Source organism: Leuciscus leuciscus (assembly GCF_965113295.1).
Source record: "Leuciscus leuciscus genome assembly, chromosome: 17".
Taxonomy (NCBI): Eukaryota; Metazoa; Chordata; class Actinopteri; order Cypriniformes; family Leuciscidae; genus Leuciscus; species Leuciscus leuciscus.
Genome location: NC_138741.1, coordinates 39,411,214 through 39,437,949, shown reverse-complemented (window position 1 = coordinate 39,437,949; position 26,736 = coordinate 39,411,214). Strand labels below are relative to the sequence as shown.

Sequence of the window (26,736 nt, the reverse complement as noted above, 5' to 3'; positions counted from 1 at the left end):
CGTCCGGGGGCTAAAGAACACGGTGGAAGCTTTTGATCAAGAGAAGATGAGTCTTTATATTCGCTGCTTACATGAACTTCTCTGGATTACAATAAATGACGTTTGTCACATTGTTGAGGGTGTCAGCTGATGTAGCACCCTGACCGCCTGGTTAGGGAGATAATGGTCAATAAAAAGACACCGGACACGGAGCTGCTGCAATGTCTTCAGAGTCTCTGTATTGTCTGAGCAGCGCGCGCGCCCCTCCCCCAGCAGGTGAAAGTCCCAAGGCAAAAGCAATCAAATGATCGCTAATCAATAAGCAAGGGATACCAAACTCATACATACTGTGCAATAAACACATTCAGATTATTTTTCAATGACAACATTCTGATGACACTAATTATTATTATTAGTTTTCTTTCCTTTTTTTCTTTATATATATTTGTATATTTTTATAACCACCACACTCTCCCCGTCAAAAATAAATGTCGTCCCGACATTACTCTCCTAAATTACTTCAACTCAAAATAAAAATAATCCTGAAACAATTTCCTGATAATGTTGTTTTATCTCAATGTCCTAACTGTTTGTATGCAATGTCTCACTACCTATGTGTACTGCAGGCTAACTGGGAATAAAGGCATGTTTTGGAAACTGCATCGTCTTCCTTCTTCACATCCCATTCCTTTTCTCCATTTCCTCAGCCTCAGTATGCATACAAGTATACTGGTTGATAGTGCTGCACTGGATAAGTCCATGGAGGTAAGTTCTGCATCTCGTATGACATGGGTTGAAATGTTGCTGTGTTTATAGGCTCTACATTATAACATGCTGGAGTACCCAAGTGATCATAAGTAAATGTCTTTGGTGGTCTCCTTTCTCTCTTAGGCCATCTGTATTCCTGTCCAATTTCCCTGTCATTCTCACCCAGTCTTACAGGTACATCTTCCATTTCATCAGGTCTTTCTACATATTGTTCCTCCTCCATCACATCAACTTCCTGTTGAGGTATCTCCTCATTTTGCATTACAACTTCTGTTCCACGATCCCTTGCTCCCTCTTGACCAATTTCTTCCCTTTCCTTTTCAGGTTCACTGTGCCGGATAACTGGTAAGTTTCCACTTTGTAACTCTCCGTTTTCTTCCCCAGGTAACTGAAACTGGACCTCAGGTACGTATTCATCCCGACAGTTTTCACGCCCAGATTGCTGATGATGGACCGCAGGTATGTAATTATAGTAAGGATAATCTTCATCCTCATCCTCCTCTTCTTCCGGACCTGGTACACATCTCTTTACTGGTTTTGGTCTTTCCACTGGTCCCTTTGTTTTTTCTTCCTTTCCAAGATCAGTCTCCAATGGTAGAAAATCACAGGGCATCAAGAGGTTACGGTGGAGAACACGTGATCTTCCTTTACCATGTTCTGGTTTCACTTCAAAAACCGAGCCTTTTTCTACTACTTGACGAACTACAGTGTGTACAACATCTTCCCAATGGTTTCGAAGCTTCCCAGTTCCACCTCTAGGTGTCAAGTTCCTCACTAAGACGCGATCTCCAGGACATAACATGGAACCCCTCACTTTTACGTCATAGTTCCTCTTGTTTCTATCTGCCACCTTCTTTGCAGTCTGTCTGGTGATTTCCAATGCTTCCTGCATTTCTTGTCTCCATCTCTTCACATACTCTTTATAACCAGTAGTTTCGGTTTCAGATGTCAAACTGAACAGTAGATCAATGGGCAATCTCGGGGACCTTCCGAACAGTAAGTAGAATGGTGAAAATCCTGTCACTTCACATCGTGTGCTGTTGTATGCAAAGATGAGTTTGTTGAGTGACTCTTTCCAGTTAGTTTTCTGCTGTTCCGTCAATGTCTTCAACATCTGAAGTAACGTTCTGTTGAAACGTTCAACTTGCCCGTTTCCCTGGGGGTGATATGGCGTAGTTCTTGATCCAGCAACAAATCTTCTTCAACTGAGCAACTAGCTGGTTTTCAAACTCCCCTCCTTGGTCATGATGAATTCTTTGTGGGAATCCAAACTTCAGAGCGTAGTCATTAAACAACTTGTCAACAACAGTTTTAGCCGATTTTGAGGTAGTTGCGTAGGCTTGGGCAAATCGTGTGAAGTGGTCGACTACAATCAGAATATACTCATATCCTCCTCTACATTTATCTAGGTGTAAGAAGTCAATGGAAACCAGCTCGAACGGGTGAGTGGTAACGATATTCTGGAGCGGTGCTCTGGCCTCCCTGCATGGTTTCTTCTGTTTCAGGCAAACGCAACTCTTGGTGACATAGTGATCAACATCATTGAGCATTTGTGGCCAATAGAACCTTTCCCTGATTAAAGATAATGTTCGATCGAGACCTTGATGACCCATATTATCATGCAATTCTCTCAACACACGCTGCTTGTACCTTGCGGGTAAGACTAGCTGTCTCTGGGTGTTCGTCTTTCTACGAAGGATGCCATCGTCTCCCAGGAAAAGTTTGTCCCAACTGCGCAGTAAGCATTTACTTTGTGCACTCAAGGTCTTAAACAGGTGTCCTGTCGGCTTTTCATTGGACAGCTTAAACTGTAGAACAGGTCCAATGTGGTCATCGGTTTGCTGTGCTTGCCTGATCTCCTCCACAGGTAATGGCTCACATGCATGTTCAGATGCCATGGTGTCATCTAGAGAAATCATTGCAGTACAGAAGATACTGAAGTGTGGTGCCTCAACAGATTGGATGGTCGCTTCGACACAGTCAGATGGCAATTCCTCTGTGCATTCCTTCATTACTCTCTCAATGTTTAGTGGCATCCGGGATAGGGTATCTGCATCCCCGTTTTCTTTGCCAGGCCGGTACTTGATGTTAAAATGGAAATCTGCGAGCTCCGCTACCCATCTACATCCTGTCGCATTCAGCTTTGCACTGGTTAAGACGTAAGTAAGTGGATTATTATCACTATACACCGTGAATGTGGGAGCATAGTATAGATAGTCCTTAAATTTTTCAGTGACAGCCCACTTCAGGGCAAGGAACTCCAATTTCCCTGAGTGGAGGTGATACTTCTTTTCCGCGACTGTCAGGGTTCGGGACCCATAAGCTATAACTCTTAGCTTTCCCTCTTGCTTTTGACATAGAACTGCCCCGAGGCCCTGATTCGATGCATCAGTATGAAGTATGAACGGCTGTGAGAAGTCCGGTAACGCAAGTACTGGTGGTTCAACTAGACAATCGATCAGTCCCTCCACGATCTCTTGGTGCTTGTCCGTCCACACAATTGGCCTGTGAGAAGGCACTCCCCTTTTCTTTCCTTTAGACTGTCGATTACGTATCTCCTTGCATTCTTCCTTTGCTGTCTCGGTTTCTTTCAGCAGGTCGTACAGCGGACTCGCAATTCTGGAGAAATATTTTATATACTGTCGATAGTAGCTCAACAGACCCATGACTGCTCTCAACTGTCCAACTGTGCTTGGTCTTTTATCTTTCAGACTTCTCACGGCAGCTGTATCAGCCGGGTCCATCTTACTCCCTTCCGCCGAGACAATCCTTTCAAAGTATCGCACCTCACGTTTGAATAGTTCACATTTGCCAGGTTTTAGTTTGATTCCATACTGTCTCAATCTTCGCAGGATTTTCCTTACATCAGCCACGTGGTCTTCAAAGGTTTTACTGAAGACTAACGTGTCGTCCAGATAAGGAACACATATGTTGTCTCTCAGCTCACCCAGACACTCCTCCATGCAGCGTTGAAAAGCTGAAGGAGCATTCATCAGACCGAAAGGTATCCTAATCCACTCATATAAACCCCACGGTGTCACAAAGGCTGTTAACGGTCTGCTCTCTTTGGCCATGAGGCCCTGATGATATGCTTTTCCTTGATCTAGAAGCGAAAACAAGGAGTTCCCTCCCAAACTGGCGCTGTGCCTATTACTATCTTGCCGGCTAACAGTAGGTCATGATCTGTAGGGTTCTGAACACTGACAACTATGTGTACCGATGTATGTTTGGGCACATGAACATTTTCTTTTTTTGTTGTGACGGTATATTCACATGGTGTTTCAGCGTGGATTTGTTTGATGAACGCTTGAACTTTTTCTGTTTCGGCACTCGGATAGACTGATCTCTGGAATTCACTTGTGATTGGCTGTGTTATTCTCTCTGTGTTCACCATTTGCTCGATGACATTATATCCGACGATGGGATGACGAAGCTGACTACCCCTCATCACCAACACAGGTATGACAAGTTCATCTGTTTCCACTTCCTTTAATGCCAAACCAAAACTTACTTCCATCCACCCAATATAAGGTATTTCCTGTCCGTTTGCTGCAACTAGATGAAGTCCTTCAGGTGCATCAATTACCTCTGCCACATTTCTCAATCTGATGTTTGGTAAATGCTCACTTTTCCAGTGTTCATCTACTATACAAACTTGAGATCCTGTATCCCACAATGCATCAACAAGGAGCCCTTGAAGGTAACATGGCACTAGACACTGTTTTCCTACAAAGGCGGCACGTGTAGACTTGTCGGCTTCACATTTCTTCCTGTGCATTGCAGAATTCGTGTGTACTCTTGCTGTCTGATTGCATTGTTTCATATGGACTGTCCAGTGATTAGCTTGACATGCTTTAGAGCAATACAGTGTTTGTTTACAGGCAGCACATTGTTGCAGTCTAAAGTTCGAACCGGTGTTACCACACTGTGCGCATCTCTGTGGGGACATCGTTGAATACCTGGTCACTCCTCGTCCCGCAGTCATGACCCGTCCCGTTTAACGACTGCTCTCTGTACATTGTTGATCCTCGTGCTCTACAACCAGCCACAAAATGATCGCTACTGCCACACCGATAGCAGTGAGTACAGTATACATCCAATCCGCTTTGCTGACATGCCAGACATTTTCTCACACGAGTTGAGGGAGGATGATAGCGTTGTGCAGGTAGCCACTGTGGCTGCTGATATGCCCCCATTCTCCTGTCATATTGCTGCACATAACGTTGAGGTGGGTACTGAGGCTGGGGTGGTGGCATGTTAGTTTGATCCCTCAGATTGGCAGAAAACTGTGTGGACATGATCTGAGGTTGTAGAATGGATTCTTTAATTTGAGACACCTCCGCACTGAGATCCTTCAACAGTGCCATGTCAGACCGCATTTCCTTTAACTCACTCAAAATGTCAGGTTCAACTTTCTCTGTGTTTTTGTGACACTGTGTCTTTCCTTTCTTTTCAACAGCAACTTCATTAACCTGCACTGGATTCACTTTTGTGTGTTGATATATCAGCTTCTTCTTGTTTTGTCGCTCGGTTTCATTTGCACAAGCAACATTGACTTTATCAAAAAGAACTTCATCACTCACATTAATGATTGTCAAGTAAGGTTGCAGATCACTTCTGATACTGTCATTTTGCAGGCCAGTAAGGACAGTGTGAAGAAACATGCTCTGAACTAGATTCGGGTCATATTTCAAACTGGATTCCGCTTCCTGGGATGCAAACAGGATCTTTTGCCTCAAATCAAGACACCGAACGAGGAAACTTTGTGGGGTTTCTTTACTACTTTGCGCCTCGGAGGTAAGCTGTTTGTACAATTCAGTTGCTCCTCTTTCTTGATAATGCGCTCTCAGTATACGTCTCAGCACAGGGAGGGTTAAATTTGGTTTTCCTTCCAGGTAACTACGCAGCTGCATGCCTGGTGCGATTGCTCTTATTACGGAATCCACTATTTCAAGCTCTGACACTCCCCTGCTCAATCCATGTTCGATTTGATGCGCCATACTTGAAAAGGTGAGTTTATCTTTTTGTCCAGGTTCACCTATCTGTCCTGATATCTTGAATTCTCTGTTCCAGGGAGGCATGACTGGTCTGTGTGTCATTAACTGCAGATCGGAGCTCGTGTCTGGCTGTACCTTTGGACTTGGCAATGTGGTCTACGAGGTCCTGACTCTCTGTGGTCATTAAAAATCCCAGGATGTCTTTCGAAAGAGTAGGGGTGTAACCCCGGTGTCCTGGCCAAATTTGCCCAGTGGCCTCTGTCCATCATGGCCTCCTAATCATCCCCATATACTGATTGGCTTCATCACTGTCTCCTCTCCACCAGTAAGCTGGTGTGTGGTGAGCGTTCTGGCGCAATATGGCTGCCGTCGCATCATCCAAGTGGATGCTGCACATTGGTGGTGGTTGAGGAGATTCCCCCCTTCTATGTAAAGCGCTTTGAGTGTCGAGAAAAGCGCTATATAAATGTAATGAATTATTATTATTATTATTATTATTAATGTGGAATAACTCTGTTCAGTACTTATATTATGTTGTGTACCTGTCTGTTTCGGTGTGTGATTAGCTGCTCTCTGTTTTTGCACTATTAACTTCTGTAATGCTGATTGTAATTTGTCAATTTCTTTTTGCAGTTTTTCCTGTTCTGTGATTTCTGCTTCTGGATTTACATTCACTCTCTTAGTGGTTGATGCTATTTGCCTATCTGAATCACTGTTTGCATTAACTCTTTGAATTTCACAGATTTTGTCTTTTATACACAAAAGCTCTGCCATACCCTCATCTTCAAGCTCTTCTAATGCCTCTCTCTCAATGTGTTTCACAATCACAGAAACAAAAAATGACCGGCTTATGCTACTGACATTTTCACACTTAATTCCTAGGAATTCACACAGTTCGATCAAATTTTCTTGTGAGAGAGCATATACTGCTCCTATCACCTCAAGCTTCAGATCCTCTACGTGATCCATGAGTTACTCAGTCTGGATGTGTGCAAAGTGATAGAAGAAATGCCCTTAGCAGGCTGGAATCCTGCAGCGCTCCTGGTATCGAAAATAAACCTCAGATTGCTTGCACTTTCCTTCCTGGCTCGACACGGACACCGAACGTCTTCACTGCACTGGTCACCTGGGCTGAGTAGAAGGCTGAATGTCACTGGAGGAGGGCTGTCGTCACTGGAAGCCAACTCGCACTGCATTCATCCTCGCTGGGGCCTCCAAAATGTTGCACCCTGACCGCCTGGTTAGGGAGATAATGGTCAATAAAAAGACACCGGACACGGAGCTGCTGCAATGTCTTCAGAGTCTCTGTATTGTCTGAGCAGCGCGCGCGCCCCCTCCCCCAGCAGGTGAAAGTCCCAAGGCAAAAGCAATCAAATGATCGCTAATCAATAAGCAAGGGATACCAAACTCATACATACTGTGCAATAAACACATTCAGATTATTTTTCAATGACAACATTCTGATGACACTAATTATTATTATTAGTTTTCTTTCCTTTTTTTCTTTATATATATTTATATATTTTTATAACCACCACACTGACACACCGTCAAGTAAAATAGAAGCGCTTCAAACTATACTGTATGTTGAAGACATTTCCACAACTTGGACAGCAAATGCAACACATAAGGCTGGATTCCACTGTATTTCATCTTTTAAATAGAGTTTAACTTCAAACTGCATTCACCTCAACACATCTCTACACACAGCAATAAGAGCTCTTTTAGTTTACATCTGTCATGTTGCCCTGAAATGCAGGTTTGAAACGATTTTCTTAAACATTCAAATTGTATTTTAGGTTTTTTGATTGTCATGTAACATATTCCCCCTTTAGTTCTAGCTGTGACAAGGCATATTTAACTTTCAGTGTTTCATTTATATATCTATATATAAGTTTTTGCTTGACTAGTTGTTATGTAACAGACGTGTATGTTCTCCGTTTCCAGTAAGGATCAGATGACAGAAGGTCATTGTGAGGACGATATTTCAGAATTATGATGAAGTCAGCGAAGCGAAAAGTTTAAAAGCAGGATCCAAAGGATAGCTGGGACCTAAAGCTTTTATTGTTCACATTTTATATAGCCCAGTTTTTTAGAGATCACATGCATAGTTATGTACAATAAAAAGTACAGTACAATAAAACACGATAATAAGAAAAATCAGAGAAGGTCCTTTGAAATATCGCTGAGCACTTGTGTTGGTATGGTGGTCATTTTAAATAGACCATTAATTATTAATGCATGTAAAACAGTTTTAAAAGCAACAATGTATAAAAAAGGCATTGGTTGACATACTGTAAAAAAATATATTTTACCTGACAATTACTGTATCAGTTACATATATTACACAGTTTCATTATACTGTATTTATAGAATAGAAAACCTTTATTGCACAGCTTCGAAGCTCTATAGTATCAGTACACACATAGCCTACAAACAGGTTGAGTGCACATGTAAACACATATTTACAGAATTATGTGAAGTGAAATATTTACATTATTTCAGTTACATTGCAATCTGTACAAATAAAACAAATAAATATATATGTTGTGCTATATCTAATCCTTAGCATCAGCTAATCCACTGCTTTGACCAATGTGCCTTTCTTCAGTAGCTGATGTGCTGGCTCGATCACTGATGACAGTATATAGGCTAGGCTACTGTAGTATCAGGGTTGAAGTTCAAATCCTTGCGTGTTGTAGGCTACTGTAATCCATGTGTGTGAAACTCAGAACACAGTCAAATCCCTAAGAAGCTTCAATGCCTGCAGGAGCCATTGCTTCACGTCGGAGGTAGCCGATTTTAATGCTGAAGAAGTTCTCATAACTAATTAGGCCACGTTTTGTATTAAAGCACTGTTGCATGTGTAATATTGGCTATTATAACGATAAAATGTATTTTACCAATATCACTTGCTAATTCCCCAAAGATGACGCTGGTAAAGCACATTTGCTACAGCTGAACTGAAGCCGCTGTTCTGAAATATTCGGTGTCTGAGATTTTCGGTGTCTCTGGGCGGAGCTTACATTCACAAGTTTCCAGTTTCGTGTTAAAGCGACACTGAGAATATTAGATTAGCTCCTCGGCTTACATAAGGGTAATTAGCTCATGTTTCAGCGTTAAACGAAGTTAAGCTCATATTCTAACTGTTATCTCTGCACTATAGTTTATATGTATATTGTGTTATGTCGTGTCGTTTGTTAGCTAGGTTTGATATTCTGCAAGCCAATGATTTACCAAACAAGCCAATAGCGTTCAAGTAGCCTTTTTTATTATGTTTCTGTTTTACCTTGAGGGTCTTTAAAGCGGATCAAGTTTGCCGAAATGTATGGTAGCATAATAATATTAATGAACTCCTGTGGTGAAGCCAGCATGTCATAGTTAGCAGAAGCACTTCTAATCTGGGTAGACTTGAATTTCTTGTGTTATCCTATGTTTCCAAAATTGCACACAAGCATGAAAACATATTAATGTACTTTAAATATTTGTATTATCTTGATGGGCCATGATGAAGCATGTGATAAACAAATATACTGTATAATATAACCTTGATTCTTTTCCAAGCAAGATTGTGCCAATAAATATCCCTGGACACCAGACAAAGCAGACACTTTTATTTTTCACTTTGTTTTGAACATGAGATTTGATTTATCTCCCGTTTTCCAACTCCTAAAACGCTGACGGTATGCTTCAGGGACTAACTCATATGTTTTCAGTACAGCCGTTTTAACCTTGTCATAATCACCGCTGTCTTCCAGAGACAACGAGGAAAAAATCTCCTGAGCACGCCCTGTTAACACACAATGAACAAAACTATACGGTCTGAATCAACCCAGCCCCTCGCGTCTGCAATACGCTCAAACAAAGTGAAGAATACATCAACGTCTTTCTCACTAAATTTAGGCACCAAGCGCAAACTATTCAAAATATCACGTGAATTATCGCTGCCCCGAGCCAATTCTTCATTCCTTGAGAAGTCATATAATTTACCCTCTTTAACTAACCTCAGTCTTTCACTTTCTGCCTCATTTTTTCTACTTCCAACACTTTATCAGCTTCTGCTTGCTGCCGCATTTGCTCCAACTCTACCTCCTTCTCCTTCTCTAACTTCATCCGCAATATCAACATTTCTTTTTGCTGTTCAAAATTTAAAGCTACACCAGGAGACATATCCTGAGAAAACCCATCCAAAGCCAAATTAGTAGGACTATGTAATTTTTGTACAGGTGTCAAAACACCCATATCATACAAATGTGCCCTTATAATAGATCTAACATTTTCCTTTAACCTCCTGTCACCCACGCTGATTTTATAATGATCAGCTATCTTTAACAACTGATCCCTAGTACACTGATCCAAAAATTCCTCCGAAGGAATAGCAATGAAATTATCTACTCCTGCCATGATTAACACCACCTGACCAATGCACAACAGCAATCAAAAAAATTTACGCACCAAAACCCAGTAGTTTGGTTAAGCGACCAGCAAGCTGGCAACTTCGCCACAACCATGGACGTGCTCGCGAGACAACCACTCTAACCACTTTCAACACTCACTACATTCAAATGCACACGAATCCTAAAGAGGAAAACGCGCTGTGCCTGCAGGGGAATTAGCTCAATATATACATTTGCACAAAAAAAAAGGTCAACACTTACCTTCCTTGTCCCGTGACTAGACAGAAACCAACTTGCACCTGGTTAAATCCCTTACGTAGGTTTCCACAAAAAAAAAATAAACTAACTAAGGGAATCCCAGACTAGACGTCACCATCCGGAAAAAAAACCAATTTACTACGTCACCCTCCTGCCGACATCCAAGGAAGGCACGAATTTACCATAGCGCGCTCTCACTCACCGTTTTAACGGCAAAAAACATCAATTAACCTCTGTTAACAGCATCATTTCCAAGTTTTGATGAGCCCCCAATTTGTTATGGCCCGGCTCAAAGGCCACAACAAATAGAGGAAACCATGCTCGAGGGATTACCAGGAAAGGATGTTTATTCACAAAAGTAAATTAATTAAACGAATATATAGCAAATCATTTCTTTTTCAAGCTTAACAAATGTGACTGGCAAAACATAATACCAGGTTAACTAAGCACTAAACAAACAAAACACAGCAAAGAAAAACGCCATCGTGCTGGGGACCAGGAGGAAACAAACAGCCAAGCCCGCAACAATCGGAAAGGGCCGGGATTTATGCCATCTGGAGACAGAAGACAGCACAAGACGACGTTCACTTGCAGAGCGCAAGTTTCTGGATGGCACATAAGTCTGAAGTAATGAGTTTAGGCAGGAGTGAGCAGAGCCAGTGGATGTTCTGTTATTAATGAACCCTCTCTTAAGGTGTACTCACACTAGGCACGGTTGCCATGAACCGGGCCCGAGTACGATTGTCCCCCCTCCCCACTCCCCCTCTGGCCTGCACTCACATAGGGTTTCAGCATTCGTGCCGGAGCACGCTTACTTCATTATGGTGCGACGGTTTCGGGATAAACAGGAAGAGCGGCGCTCTCACTGAACACAATGGAGTCCAGCACGGTTAGCGCTCACACTGCATGCGAACCGCGCCCGAGTCCAACTGAACCGTGCTCTGGCCCACCTCTTCCAAGCGGGCCAGGGCCGGCTAATCGAGCCGCGCCCGGGCACGGTTCGGAGCACTCACACTAGTCAAACGAACCGCGCTTTGGTGGTCAAACGCACTCGGGCACGGTTCAAACTGGCTAGTGTGAGTACACCCTTATGCTGCGTTCACACCGGACGCGAATAGCGCGTCAAATTCGCGTCTACCGCGTCTAGTTTGACGCTTGACCACATGTGTACATTCGCGTGTCAAGAGCGAGATTGACGCGCGTAAAAACAAAAGTTTGAAGCGAAATTTACGCGCGTCAGAGGCGAAAGTTTCGAAACCCGTTGACGGCCATCTTTTTTAGATGTTTATCGAGCATTAGCATTAATCGAGAGAGTCACCGCTCGTATATGCTCTGGAGAGCAGAAACAGCTGCGTAGGGGACATCGTCGCTGTACTCGGGTCCACCAGACTCTCCGGAGGGTTTCAGGAGTTTCACAATTTGGTCCAGGACCTAGGTTTGGTGGACCTAACGGTGAGGACGCTGACGAGGACAGCGTAGGCCGTATAAGGCCTCGGCCTCGAGTGGTCGCTGCCTGACGAGCCCGCGCTGTACAGCCCGGCGCGAGGTTCACCCTCGCCCGCACCCACCTAATCTGTCATTTATTTTTGTTTTGATAATAAATGGAGCCAGCCTCCAAAAGTGAAACCTGTCCTGTGATTTTTTGTTTTGTTTGTATACACTAAATTGTATTTGTTGTCTTCACATTAGATAATAATGTTTCATATAGATATGGAATAAATTGCATTCAATACAAAATGAGTATCTCTCATATATTGAAATCGAGTTTTTATGTGAAAGATTTGCTTTGTTGTGCATTTTAGTCATATTACAAAATAATTTATTGAGGCCAAACATAAAATAACATTATAAACTGTCACTTCACCACGTGACAGCAGCAAGCAGGCTCCTGATTGGTTAACGCGGCGCGAATTGACGCAGAAGTTCAGATTTTTCAACTCGGGCGGCAGACGCGAATTCGCGTCAAACACGAGAATGCACAAAAAGCACTACATAAAACATTCGCGCGTAACGCGCTTAACGCGCCAGACGCTCAATTCGCGCCACGCTCAACGCCTCATTCGCGCTGCAGGAATTTTTTACGCGCGTAACGCGTCTTTGCATTGACTTAACATTGAAATCACTCGCGCCTGACGCGCAATTCGCGTCCGGTGTGAACGCACCATTAGGATAGGAGGAACTTGTGACTTCATTAAAACAATCCCACAGTGACACCTAGTGGCCATAGTGACATTGCAGTTTTAATGAATTGTTCTTGAGTTGCAGTAGTGAGTGTTGCATCAGAAGAAACTCGACAGAACCCTGTATTTCCCTGCCATGCAGTTTCATGTTACAAAGGCTTTGAAAACATATGTCTGTGAGTATTTAGTGAAGTATTTTTGATTGTTAATATAGTAAAATACAAGTATAATTGTATTTCTAAAGAAGATAAGATTGCAGAGCTGATTTGTTTGGCCATCTGTATAGAAATGTACACCTTCATTATGTTATAATCTGAATGTAACAATTGATTTATGATGTAAAGACACATTATTTGACATTTTCTTTATTGTATGTTCAGTTTTACAGAGCTTCCTCTTCCAGTAAATCCCACTCAAACGAAGTCTGGCATCTGAGTCTTTCTTGGAGGAACCTGTTAGCGATCTGCCAAGCTAGTCAGGCTCGAGCACTTCTGCAATCATCCTAACAGCGGCAGAATAGTCTTCATGTGTATTCCAGTGAGTGTTGAGAGCAGTCAGTGAGAGAACATTTATCTGCAATGTCTACATCCTCTACTGTGTTGATTAACTGTGATGTTGCTGGACCCAGTAGAGCCAGAGACTCCTGGTCTTCCAGTCCCAGTGCTGTGTGGAAGGATAAGCAGAGATGGGAGGAGTGTGGGAGAGGGAGGGAAAACACACACACACACACACACACACACACACACACACACACACACACACACACACACACACACACACACACACACACACACACACACATGTGCTTTGGGTTTGTAATTAACTCTACAGTAGAGGAGAACACATATGACAATAACCCTAATGATGACATGTAGATACATTTGAACTTAACTGTACATTAGGTCATAATTATTAATAATTATTAATTAGGTCCACTATAATTGTTTCATAAGCGCATATTTATTCAACACCAGAATGAGGCAAAGCCTAGCGCAAGCAGTGATCGAGATAATGATGACACTCATACGGGACTGCTTATATTATTCCACCATCTGTACACACATGTAAGTAGTGTGTGTGTGTGTGTGTGTGTGTGTGTGTGTGTGTGTGTGTGTGTGTGTGTGTGTGTGTGTGTGTGTGGTGATGTGGGCTGGTGTGGCTTCAGTTTGTCCCAGTCCGCCCCTGGTTAAAGGTATATTTCAAGTATAAAAAATGAATACCTAAATAGGAACATAGCAGTGTACTTAAAGTGCAAAAATAATATATAAATAGTAAACTATAAGTATGATATAATGTTCACTTATAGAAAACTTGCTTAGTATAGTAAACCAGTAGTGTAAGCAGCCAAGACAGTGTGTGTTAATGGATGCGCACACCGGGTTATTATTCACTGTAATGTCCACACACAAGTTAATATGCTTACAGTCGTAGGTTTATTTTACCGTGACTGGTCTTCATCTCAAGTAAGCAAGAATCCAAGCAAACAGTCAACAAATACACAGTTCCAGTCCTTCACCAGTATGATCTCCTACTTGCATAGCATAACTTAACGTAGTGGTCAAACCCTGTGTTCTCCTTCCCTGCAGCAACACCTGTTCCCTGAAAGAAGGGTTCCACCTATATTCTAGAACCAGTTACCCAAGAGAGACCCCTACTGGACACACACGTACATGACAGAGTTTACAATACAGACACAATGGCTCTTACAAGTAGTTTACTGAGAGTATACTTCAAACTGTACTTGCATAAACTCTTTATTTTTACTACTAGTATTAAAATAGTAAACTAGTAGTATACTTATGAGTTCACTTGTAGTACAGATGCAGTACTAATGAGAAACGTAGTTGTGAACTAGTTGTGCACTTAAAGTTTACTACTGTTCCACTTATAGTAGTGGAGAGCGGCACAAGCTAACGCGGGGGCTAGTCGTAACACCCTTGTTTTAAATACTTCCACACATGCTAGCATGACGAAACTTACTGTATTTACTACATGCCATATCAACACTATAGAGAAAACATTGTGCCAGAATTAAGAAATCTCTGGAAGATATCACTGAACATTTATATAACCATAGCAAAACTACATTTCTTATTTTAAATTTTTTTTTATCTCTATTTTTGGTGTTTATTTTAAATGAGACAAATCTGATATTGTTTTAATCTCCAATATGTTCTTTAACAGTTGATTTGGTTCTTTAATGCTTCGCTAACTAGCAGAAGACACTAGCAGGGTTTAAACCCCAGTTGTGCAGGCGGGGCATGTTGTCACACTGCGTTACAATGAGCCTCTATTAGAACTATGATATTCTATTCTATACTTTTATGAATTCTATTGAGAAAACGAGAAAAAGGTGAATAAAAAATTAGAGTCAATGTTCAGAAATTATTCATTATTATTATGTTTTGAACTATTTTGTATAGCTGTGTTTTCCTGTGTGTTCGTTGTCAAACTCAAAAATTATTTTATTTTTTAATTATTAAAAAATGCCATTATTTTAAATGAAAATGTTAATAATTGTATTTTATTGAGAAACTATTTTAGTTTGTCTTGTATATTTTTTTTATTAGATCAGAGAGCATTTTAAGCTGTGATGTGGTCATGTTATAATGTACTCCACCTATGGGGCATGTTGTCACATTTCACTTCCATTCTTTCGGGGTATAGCAAGAAAAAAGTATACACTGTATTAATAAAACAAAACCACATAATTGTACTAGATGTGGGAAATAAATGTGGGAAAACATAAATACTCTGAACCCAAAGTAGATTTACACAAACTGAGAAAGTCACAAAGTGTTAGGTTGTGCCCCGCTCTCCCCCATATGGAAAAGGTTTGCTAAAAACACCTGTGATTCTTATATGTTCCAACAGAATATTGTAAGGGACACATATGCTGCAAAAAACACATATATAAATTGTATAATATTAGTATATTTTTAATCATATTATGTCATATATGTCCAGGCTTGGGAGGGTTACTTTAAAAAATGTATTCCGTTACAGTTACAAATTACTTCATAAAAAAAAGTATTCAGTAACGTAATCCAAGTACTATAATATGAAAGTAATGTAACTGATTACTTTTGGATTACTTCAAGGTCACGTATATAAATAAAGTCAAGCAAGAATAAATATTATTAAAAAAATATAAATAAACTTATTTATTAAGAATTTGGTCTAGTATACAATATTTGCAAAATATACACACAGGCCTGAATATATATTTATGTAAAGGGCTATACAGACATCTAGTGGCTAATGTATGGTATTACAGATTATTTTGTTTTATTTTTAACTAATTTTTTACAAAAAAATAAAAACACAACATTTAACATTTTTACACAATCTACATATTAGTTTATTTTAAAATAGGCCAACATGTTGACTAAAGCCGTGATCTTTCTTAATTTGCCTGACTGAACTTGGGGCGTTGGCAGTGGGAGTTCCCCTACGTTACCTAGACAGCGAACATCCCGTTACGCGAGAAAAGATTAAGGACGGACATTTTGGGTACTAAAAAAGCTACTCTCCTAATTTCTACAAAATAGCAGCAGAATTTCCATGAATTAAAAGCGATTTTACCCCCAGGCAGCATCGTTTCTACTAGCAGCAGTGATTCAATCTGCGTCTAAGGAGATTGTAGAAAGCTGTTATTTGCACATGCACCAGCGGGTGGCACACGTGAGTCATTACTGGCAACAGAACCAGGAACTACTGTATAATCAAGCAGCGCTTAATATAGTGTTATTATGCCAAAATACTTATTTATTTAGTTTTAAATGAAACTATTGTAATCCTGAAAGTATTTCCCCTTTTTTCAAAATGTAACTATAATCTGATTACTACGTTTTTTGACGTAACTGTAACGGATTACAGATACTGGATTTTTGTATCCTGATTACATAACGCCGTTACATGTATTCCGTTACTCCCCAACCCTGTATATGTCCTACATACAACTGAAGCATAGAGATTTTCATGATGTAAAAACATAGGAAAATAATGCTAATTTAATATGAATGTCCAGCATGGACGTGTATAAAACAGTGCAGTTTACCAGTCAGTATAAGGCTGTACTTCACTCATGCTTGTTCTTATCTTGTCCTAAGTCGAGCCCTATGCCTGTAGTCAATCATGGTTACTGTATATACTGTATAATCAGCCTTAGATGAAACACAACATTTAAACTACACACACAAGCACACATTTATTAGAGTGTGTTCTACAAGATACAGTTGCATATTTCACATATCAATAGTTTTCATTTTAAATCCTGCATCACCAGATTTCATTTTCATTTGTGACAATTTCTCTAAACTTTATCACAGTACTACTATGGTATACTACAGTTCTATTCTTAACCTACAAACATAAAACTTTCCTAAATGTTGAAGTGATTCGTATGCTTATCACTCTAAAAAATAATTCAGTGGCTTAGTAAATATCACATTAATAATTAACTTTATTAACTTAATAAAATCTCTGAATATCATTTACTTGATAGTTTGAGTTGAACATACCGGAATAATTGACTAAAACTCCAACAATTAATTTTGTCTGACATTTACAGTTATATCTAAGTTTGAAGTTTTTCACTAAAATAATTTAGTATTTGACTAACCAATTATTTATTTAAAATACACTTAGCTAATATATTTGAGAAATTTCCATCACAATATTTGAGAATGGATAATTAAACTGATCTGTTTCAAGAACCACAAATATTACTTAGATAAAATCAATATTATTAATATTTAACACGCATAAGAAATTGATTAAGTTTACTCAATTAAAACAATGCACCCCTCCCCCACCCTCTGACGTGACGACGACAGCTCAACGGTTGAGTGAGCGCGCGCTGTATGAACTCTCTCTCACTCTCTCCAGTCCAGCACAGTTCTCCTCTTCTCCAGTCCAGCACAGTTCTCCTCTTCTCCAGTCCAGCACAGTTCTCCTCTTCTCCAGTCCAGCACAGTTCTCCTCTTCTCCAGTCCAGCACAGTTCTCCTCTTCTCCAGTCCAGCACAGTTCTCCTCTCCTCTTCTCCAGTCCAGCACAGTTCTCCGAGTCCTCTTCTCAGCGGCGCAGAATTGGTGCATTTCCTCTGTGAAATTCAGGTGTGTGTATGTCTTATTTTATTTTATCTGTATAATCATTAATGTGCTTTAAATCATTTTATTTAATGCGAAAGAACAGAACAGAGATGCAATGTTACTCACGAGTTAAACGAGTGTCGACTCGCGTCTGCCTTTTCGCGTGATTGTAATGCCTTGCATAAAAAACACACGACTATATTCCTAAAGATAATGAATATAACTAATTTGGATGATAAAATGTCCTCAGAACTGTGCACTGTGTGTTTATTGGCAGGTTATGGAGTCATTCGCGTCGCAGCATCTCTCGGCCGTGAGTGACGCAGGACGGCGGTGTAAAGTTAGAGGATACCCCGCAGAGGCGAGCCCATCTCCGGCACGGGAACCAGCGCTGATCCGGTGGATACTGCATAACAGACCGGTTGATTACACTTGAATGTTTAGGCCTAAATGTTTAATTTTTACTTCGAAAATGTTTGTTACATGAGTTTAAATGTAGGCAATATTGTATACGTGTAAAAAACAGTGTAAAATATGCTGTATTGCTGTAGGCTACTCATCGACAATAAAGGCCAATGTCATGTAGTTATACATGGTTGTATGGAATATTTTTTACAAAGGTTTAGAGGAAATAAAAAAGTTAATATTACTGGCATATAAACACAGTTAATATTACTCAGAAACTATTATTTCTACTCAATTGTATTTGTTAATGTACCAAATGCAGTTACTCAGATCTATTTAATTAGTTTCACTTACATTTACTCAGTTAATACAGTGTATGTAATTTATTTCACTGCTTAAAAATCTAATCAATTCTAAGTGTAAAAATGTTTCACCAAAAAAATTGAGTAAATCATATTAAAAGTTTTTAGAGTGCATCACCACCAGAGTTCATGTCACATATACAAAAACATATTCCAGCCAATTTTCAACATTTTAATCACTGTTCTAGAAACATATTTGACTCAACTTTGTTCATTTGCAATAATATGTTCACAAACAACAGGCCCAGACAGTTCACAACTAATGTAAATACACGGTCTTACAATGTCATTGCTTTATAACTGCTCTTTCAAATCCTGTAGGAAAATTAACAGTCTTCATAAAGGTTTGTCATCATATATTCACCCTCATGTTGTTTCAAACCTGTATGAATTTCTTTCTTCTGCTGAACAGAAAGGAAGATAATATTATTTAGAAGAATGTCAGTAACCAGACAGTTTCTGGTCCCATTGACTTCCATATTAAGAAAAAAATATACTATGGAAGTCAACGAGACCAGAAACTGTCTGGTTACTGACATTCTTCTAAATAATATTATCTTCCTTTCTGTTCAGCAGAAGAAAGAAATTCATACAGGTTTGAAACAACATGAGGGTGAGTATCCCTTTAAAAATGTGCCAACTGCATATAAGTGAATCAGATGTTGGTCATCAAAACATGAAATCTGTATGAAACACATAAACAAATAACACAAAATGTGTATAAATTCTATATGACTTTAATTTGACTAGTATATGATTCAATATAATAACTTTAAATGATTTATATATGAATTTTATATGAGTTTTATATGTTTCTACTAGTACCATACACTTTTCCATACTTTTGTCATGTAAAACTCATATAAGTCTTTTAACAGTATTCATATATGACGCAAAAATCCCCTATAAGTTATATGTGTGCTATTTAGTATGAAATGGGCCATAATCGGTCTGATTTTGTATAGGACATGTATTGGCCTTATATGAAACACAGAAGGTAATTCTGGCTGATTTAAGTAAGGAAGATATATGGTTGCAGTATATGAACCATGCAGGTTTTTTTCATATGGGCCTCTACACTTAAACTCATACTTTTATATACTAAACCGAGCAGTGTTGAAATAGTACACTTACAAGTTTATTACTAGTACACTGACATTAGAATACTCACTGCATAAAGTATAATTGAAAGTTACTTAAAATGAACAATCCGTAAGGGATATCAGTCATGTGATCATCACGGCCCAATCACAGCCAGCGTACTGATACTCAGATCAACAGCACTCTTACTCATGAGATATGGATTAAATATTGGAAACATGATGAAAGCAGGAAGATCCAGATCTACAGGAGTGACGTTTACTGAATATTGACCGGTAAGATCCTCAGAGAGTCAGAACTACAGAAGAATGGAAAGAGTGTGTGAGTGAAGGTGGTTGTGAATGTGTGTAGATGTGTGTTAGTTACAGGATCAGAGAACGACACCGTTCCTCCGTCATAGTCCAGATTCACTCTCACACGATCAAGCTTCTGTTTAACAAGAAAACCTAGAGTCCATCTGTACGTCACACTCCAGACATCAGTGTTGAAGAAAACACCTCCCTTCCTCTGGTTTGATGCTGTAGTTACTCCAAGAGTCCAGCGTTTACTCTCTTTAACCTCCACATCCCAGCAGTGTGTTCCTGAGTTAAAACCCTCTGAACCCAGAACACAGAGACAGTTAAATCTCTCTGGATTATCAGGAAGAGTTTGATAGATCCCGCTGAGTCTCACACTGGTCAGATCATCAGACACGACGAGATCTGGACTCGCAGTGTTTGGATCCAGAATCACAGGAGCTGATGAGACACAATCAACAGATGCTTTTATTCTGATCCTCATATAATGATCAACAGTGAACCCAACACAGATTATTATGAATTATGACTCTCGTCCTGTTGATCAAACACATTTTCCTCTGATCACTGTCAGTGCTGTTATTAGTTTCACACTCGTTTTATCATCAGTGTTTAACGGCATCAACTACAAACATTAAATATGAGATTCAGACATTTGTGTCCATCAGGAGAAACTGATACTTTGGGAAAGTTAAAATAATAAATCAATGAGATGTGTTGAGATTTCTGCTGTAGATGAAGAACTGTAAGTGTGTGTGTGATCTTCATCAGCATCTGATCATCTTCATTTTATTGCCTCTTATAGTCTGTGTATCAGTTTAAAACAGTTTATTCTGACAGTCTGTTGTGTTTGACTGACTAATTATGTTGGATTGAGAAATTTTGTGAGCTTTATCTTTTATTAGCAAAATAAATTTATTATGTAAAATTGGGCGAAAAATCCCTTAGATTTAACATTGAGACAACTTTGTAGAAACATGTAATTTACCACATTTGAAGAGGCTGGCAGGCTCTGTAAGAACACACCTCACAATGGGGTAATAGTGTCGCCCCTGGGGGGCAGGAGCTGCTCAAAGTTGCCCCATAGACACACTATGGCGAAGGACGGCCCATGAAACGCATGTGTTTCTCCTACTATGGTAAATTGCAGAGGGATTTTGTATTGAACTCTGGATCACAGTGTCATAGAGACAAGGGGGCGGGCTCATATTACTCAGACGACCAATCAGTCTCTCAGGATCATTGTGAAGCTATAAAACCATGCCCTAGCAACCATTTAGAGCACCATAGCAACAAGTCCCATAGACTTCCATTGAAAGAAATCAAAGGGATATATTTGAGTAGAAGTGTCATAGAAACATGAGGATGGGTGCGTTTGACTCGGGGCAGCAAACAGCCAATCATAAATCACCTTGAACACTTCCTAGCCACGCCCTAGCAACCACTGTCGAGCACCCTGGCAACCCAAATTCATAGAAGGATATCTTTACATCTGAATATCAGGAGTTGCGGTTGGTTTATATCATTTATACTGCCAAGCAACCTTTGCTGTATCATCATTGGCAGTTACCAAGCCACTCCCTAGCAACCAAACAGAGTAGCCTAGCAACTGTTAAAGGGATACTTCACCGTTTTTTCATATTAAACTATGTTATTCCCTTAACTAAGACGAGTTGATACATACCTCTCTCGTCTCAGTGCGTGCACTAAATCCCTCTGTCTTGCGGCGAAACTTTGTTAGCCCAGTTCATTTAATATGGGCCAAGCAGAGAAGCTACCAAACACCTCCACGTTTTCCCTATTTAAATACAGTTACTCGCGAAGTGTAACTCGACCTAGGACGGTGACACAAAACAAAACGTTGCGCTTTTCTAAGCGTGTAAAATGGATAACTATTTTGTATGGCGGAATACCATAGCAAGTGCTTGTAAGCACTTCGACTTGGCGTAGTAATATCTTCACTCGTGAAAAATCCTCTCACCGGCCCCCGCTCCCTCTAGTGAAGATATTACTGCGCCAAGTCGAAGTGCTTACAAGCACTTGCTATGGTATTCCGCCATACAAAATAGTTATCCATTTTACACGCTTAGAAAAGCGCAACGTTTTGTTTTGTGTCACCGTCCTAGGTCGAGTTACACTTCGCGAGTAACTGTATTTAAATAGGGAAAACGTGGAGGTGTTTGGTATCTTCTCTGCTTGGCCCATATTAAATGAACTGGGCTAACAAAGTTTCGCCGCAAGACAGAGGGATTTAGTGCACGCACTGAGACGAGAGAGGTATGTATCAACTCGTCTTAGTTAAGGGAATAACATAGTTTAATATGAAAAAACGGTGAAGTATCCCTTTAAGCAAGATGATTGATGATTGGCTCTTTTGACTAATGATAGAAAACAGGACTTCCATCATGCTACACATGCTAGCAGTGAATAGCTACATGCTAATAGCGATTATCTAAGTGTTAAAACGTCAATAATGCTAACTAAAATGCAGTAGCAGCATGTTTATCAAGTTAACACAATGCTAACAACATGTTAATCATGCTAGCATCATGGTAATCATGTTAGCATCTTGTTAAACATGCAAGGAACATGGTGATTGTGTTAGGATCATGCTAGCTACATGCCTATAATGTTAGCATCTTGTTTAGCAACATGCTAATCATGTTAGCATCATGCTTGCAACATGTTAATCATGCTAGCATCATGGCAATCATGTAAGAATCTTGTTAAAACATGCAAGCAACATGGTGATTATGTTAGCATACAGGGTTCTTGCAGGTTTCAGCAAGTCAAATTTAAGACCTTTTTAAGACATTTTACGACCATAAAGTTTGAAATTTAAGACCTACCAAAAAAAAAATTCAAATCAAAGAATTCATTTTATTTCAATGAATTAAGTAATTGAAAAAACATTAATTTAATTTACAGATAAAACGATTAGTAACCTTCCACACCCAACAACGTGTGTCAAATTGTACTATGCATATTATACTGTAAAAAACACATAATTAGTTGATTTTAGTTGATCATAACTAGAGATGAAATGGCATGAACATTTCATTTCAATGATTATAGTGACAAAAATGACCACGGTGATCACAGAATCCTGTTCAAAAAGTACTAATACTACACAATGTCGAAAACCAGCAAATAACAAATAAAATTAGCATCAATATGCACTTTTTGTTTACATAAACATTAAAATAATACCATTAAAAATGATAGCCACATTTTAAAAGTGTCTTGCAACATGTTATATACTAACATGTACAAGTTCAAATAAAGTTTAGACAAAAAAGTTGTTTTTATAAAAAGATAAACCTCACATATTTCAGACTTTAAATAATTTTTTATAAAAAGATAAATTACTGACATTTACAATGCACTTTAGCTTATCTTTTATTATTAATAGTAAAATTCGGTCTGATTTTCCCGTGGCGTCTGTCGTTGCAATGCAACCTTGCACTGTGCTCTCCACAATGCAGGCATGAAAACAGGTCAGGGGTAAAAAAGGAGAGAAGGATGCGGCAGCAAAAAATCCAATCCAATCAACTTATATATATATAGTGCTTTTTAAATGTTAAATTCATCAATCTGGTGCAAATTAAACAAAGAAAAATTATTTTAGTTACAGTGTCTGTCTACATTACTACTACATAATAATAGTTACAATATTAATCCCATGATAGTAATAGCCATATATTGTAAAACAAATGCACTGAAAAATAAAGGAAACTTTCATAATTAGTTTTGTACTAATTTCTATACTTGAAAGAGTATATTTCTATACTTCACATTAAAGGTGTGATTGGGCTAGCCCAGTGTCAATCAAGAAAAGAACCAAATGGGCCGCTGATCTACGTGTTTCATGGGGTGTCAGAAAAAAAAAAAACTAACGCTGACTTTTTATTGACCAATGCATTACACACTAATTACACACTAACCCAGCGCCGCCAATTAAGCAAAACAAAACGAATGGGCCGCCGATGTACCAGTTTTAAGGGCCGTTAAGACAAAAAACGAAACAAAAAAGTATGAGATGTATCGGCCCAAAAAGCTCCCGGTAGTCCCTATGGCATGGCATTAGCCTACATGCCTGGACACAAAACAAAATCCTACCTGTAGCCTTTCACCATCCACTTATTTAGCTGCTGTTGCATCAATTGACATGCCATCTCCTTTTCTCTCTTTCTTTTTCTATGTTTAGCCCCCGACAGCTTTTTTGCATTATCCATCTTTTTCGACGACAACTCACTAACGTTACTGGTTCCTGCTCGCTCAGCGCTCAAGGCGCCCGCGCCCGCTCGCGATATTATCCCGCCCACTTCTATGTCAAAATTAAAAATAATGACATTGGCAACATCGCTGTCTGTATCTGACAGGACAATTAACATTGTAAGCTAACTTACCTCAGGCTTGCTTTCCGACGTGCGGTTCTTTGTTCGGCAGTGTGTCATCAGACTCGCGGTGTTAAAGACTTTGAAAACAATTCTGCCCTACTCTGACTCGGATTGGCTGTCAGGTTTCTGCATTAGGAATGATGATTGGTTTTTTAAAGCTGCTAAGTTTATGGTAACTATAGAGATATAGCGGGTAAATGCTGGCCACGACCACGACCCCCTCCCCTCCCACCCCATAAATATTTTCTGCACAAATCACGTAGGTGACCCATTTTGGTTTTAAAACGGCGAATTTCGCCGAAAGGTGAGAAGTTTTCATGCCTGTCAATGACAAAGAAGTTTTAGTGGCTACTGGATTTCCACCGGCGAGAAACGCTTGCTGTAGCTCTGCTACAAGATTCATTTACGGAGAAGAGAAAAACACCCGTAGTGTTTGGGTGCACCCGCATCCTTCCAGTTGAGTGAGCTTTCAATGTTGTTACGGAAAGGGGCGAAGCTGATAGGTTGGTTCTTGTCACATGACCTGCGGTGCGTTTGCGGCATTCTGAAGAGTTGAGATTTTTTTTTATCTCGCTGCGCCTGGAAAAAAACGAGTGCGTCGCTTCAATTATGAGCGCGCGCGCGCCTACATTTGAACGAACTTGAGCGCGCAAAAGATGTGATATGTGAACGGCCTGTTGGCGAGACCTTTTTTAGACCTGACTAAATGAAATTTAAGACCACGGATCAAAATCTGGCTGTTTTTAAGACATTTTAAGGCCTTAAATTTAAAGTTCAGAATTTTAGACTTTTTAAGACTTTTTAAGACCCCGCGGGAACCCTGAGCATAATGCTAGCAACATGTTTATCATGCTAACACCATGTTAATCATGTTAACCTGTTAAGCTGCAACGCCACTTTTGAAAAATCCCCAGAAATGACATACCCAAACTGAAACACATACAGTTCATGAACCCTTTGCACTAAAAGCACAAGTATGATCTCATTTGAAAGCTGACACCTGGTAGTTTATTGTAAATGTAGAATTAATTATTGTCATAATGAAAATATTTTTTTTAAATAGCTTCAAAGTTTTGTAAAGTTATTAGAAATTATTTTTTTATGAAACATCTTCATAAAAATTAAATTGAAGTTGGCCCTGTAGCAATCTAGAAATGCACTGCAGCTAAAGCCATATGTGTGACCATGTTATATTTAAAATCTGAAAATGATAAGTCTAAAACTCTGTATTTAGTTAAAGGTGCCGTAGAATGGATTATTTTATTATTTTATAATGTTTCCTGGGGTGCCCTTATAATGTTAGTATGTTTTTTAGATCAAAATTGGTTATAATTTAGAAATAAAAGGCATATTTCCTAGCCTGATTTCATCTATTGATTTGAACACTCTGTTTGAAGGGGCGTGTCTGCTGTGAGACTTCAGTGTTGTTGCCCACTGCTGTGATTGGCTGACATGCTTGCATATGAAATATCTGGCATTACATGTAGAGATATCTGGAAAACTTTTACTATTACAGCTTTTATACGTTTTTACTATTACAGCTATCGGGATTAACGTATCATGAGAAGTTTTTTAAGTATTTAGATCTATTCCCATCACATAAAAGGTTGCAGATGTGCATTGAGCAGATGACAGCCTGTTGATCGCGTGAATGAAGATCTTATCACTGCAACACGATTTACTGATGCATAAACAGTGTTGAACGACTTTGAGAGAAAGATTATCTGTCTTTGAACTTGAACAATTACGCATCAGAAATTCACAGAACCCACTGGTTCTCCAGAGGCTCGGATGAAGGAGCTAAAAAAATATTTTTGTGTTCATTTGTACATCCAAACACTGAGCAACTGCCATGCTTCGTTCGCTCGTTTGCAAGCCACGATGTCTCTCGAGGAAAAAACAATATCGCGCTGGATCTAGATAACACAGTGTAAATTATCGTTAATAAAATCACTACTTACCGCTTGCGGGAATATAACGTTAGTTGAAATCGCCCCCTTCGTCAGTATGAGACGCCGAGAGAAGCCTGGCTGCTTGATATTGTTCCAGGTTAGAAAAACAGTCCGTGGTGAAATGGGCAGAGCAACTAACAACTTCGAATTAAACTGTAGCGGTATCCGATTATAGATAGATCTGCCATTTCCCCTATGATCCTCCTCCTGCTTGTTTCTTCACCTGCAGAACTTCTGATGATTCGGCTGCGCAGTTCCGCCTGGCACTGAGCATGGGCTAGCATATGCAAATTTTTAGAGGCGTACATATTAATGATCCCGACTGTTGCGTCACAGTTGGTGTTATGTGGAGATTCGCCTGTTTTTCAAAAACGAGATTTAAATAAGAAAGAGAAAACTATGGTGTTTGAGACTCACTGTATGTCATGTCCATGTACTGAACTCTTGTTATTTAACTATGCCAAGATAAATTCAATTTCACATTCTAGGGCACCTTTAAATGTTTTTCAAGATCATGTCAAATTACTTTATTTTGATTAGACTCTA

General features: G+C 39.6%; 1 protein-coding gene and 1 long non-coding RNA gene across 2 annotated transcripts in view; one reads left to right on the top strand and one right to left on the bottom strand.

The window, feature by feature from the left end:
* Nucleotides 1–17,542: 17,542 nt before the first annotated feature.
* Nucleotides 17,543–19,840, top strand: LOC309479545. Its single transcript, XR_014199290.1, has 2 exons — nt 17,543–17,698; nt 17,952–19,840. It is a non-coding gene; the product is annotated as an uncharacterized lncRNA (long non-coding RNA).
* The window catches only part of LOC309479427 (nuclear factor 7, ovary-like), a 29,544-nt gene continuing 21,890 nt past the window's right edge, over nt 19,083–26,736 (bottom strand). The window contains exon 6 of the mRNA XM_082143560.1: nt 19,083–20,279. Coding sequence (XP_081999686.1) covers nt 19,801–20,279 — 479 coding nt within the window. The 3' untranslated portion in view covers nt 19,083–19,800. The remainder of the gene's footprint in view (nt 20,280–26,736) is intronic.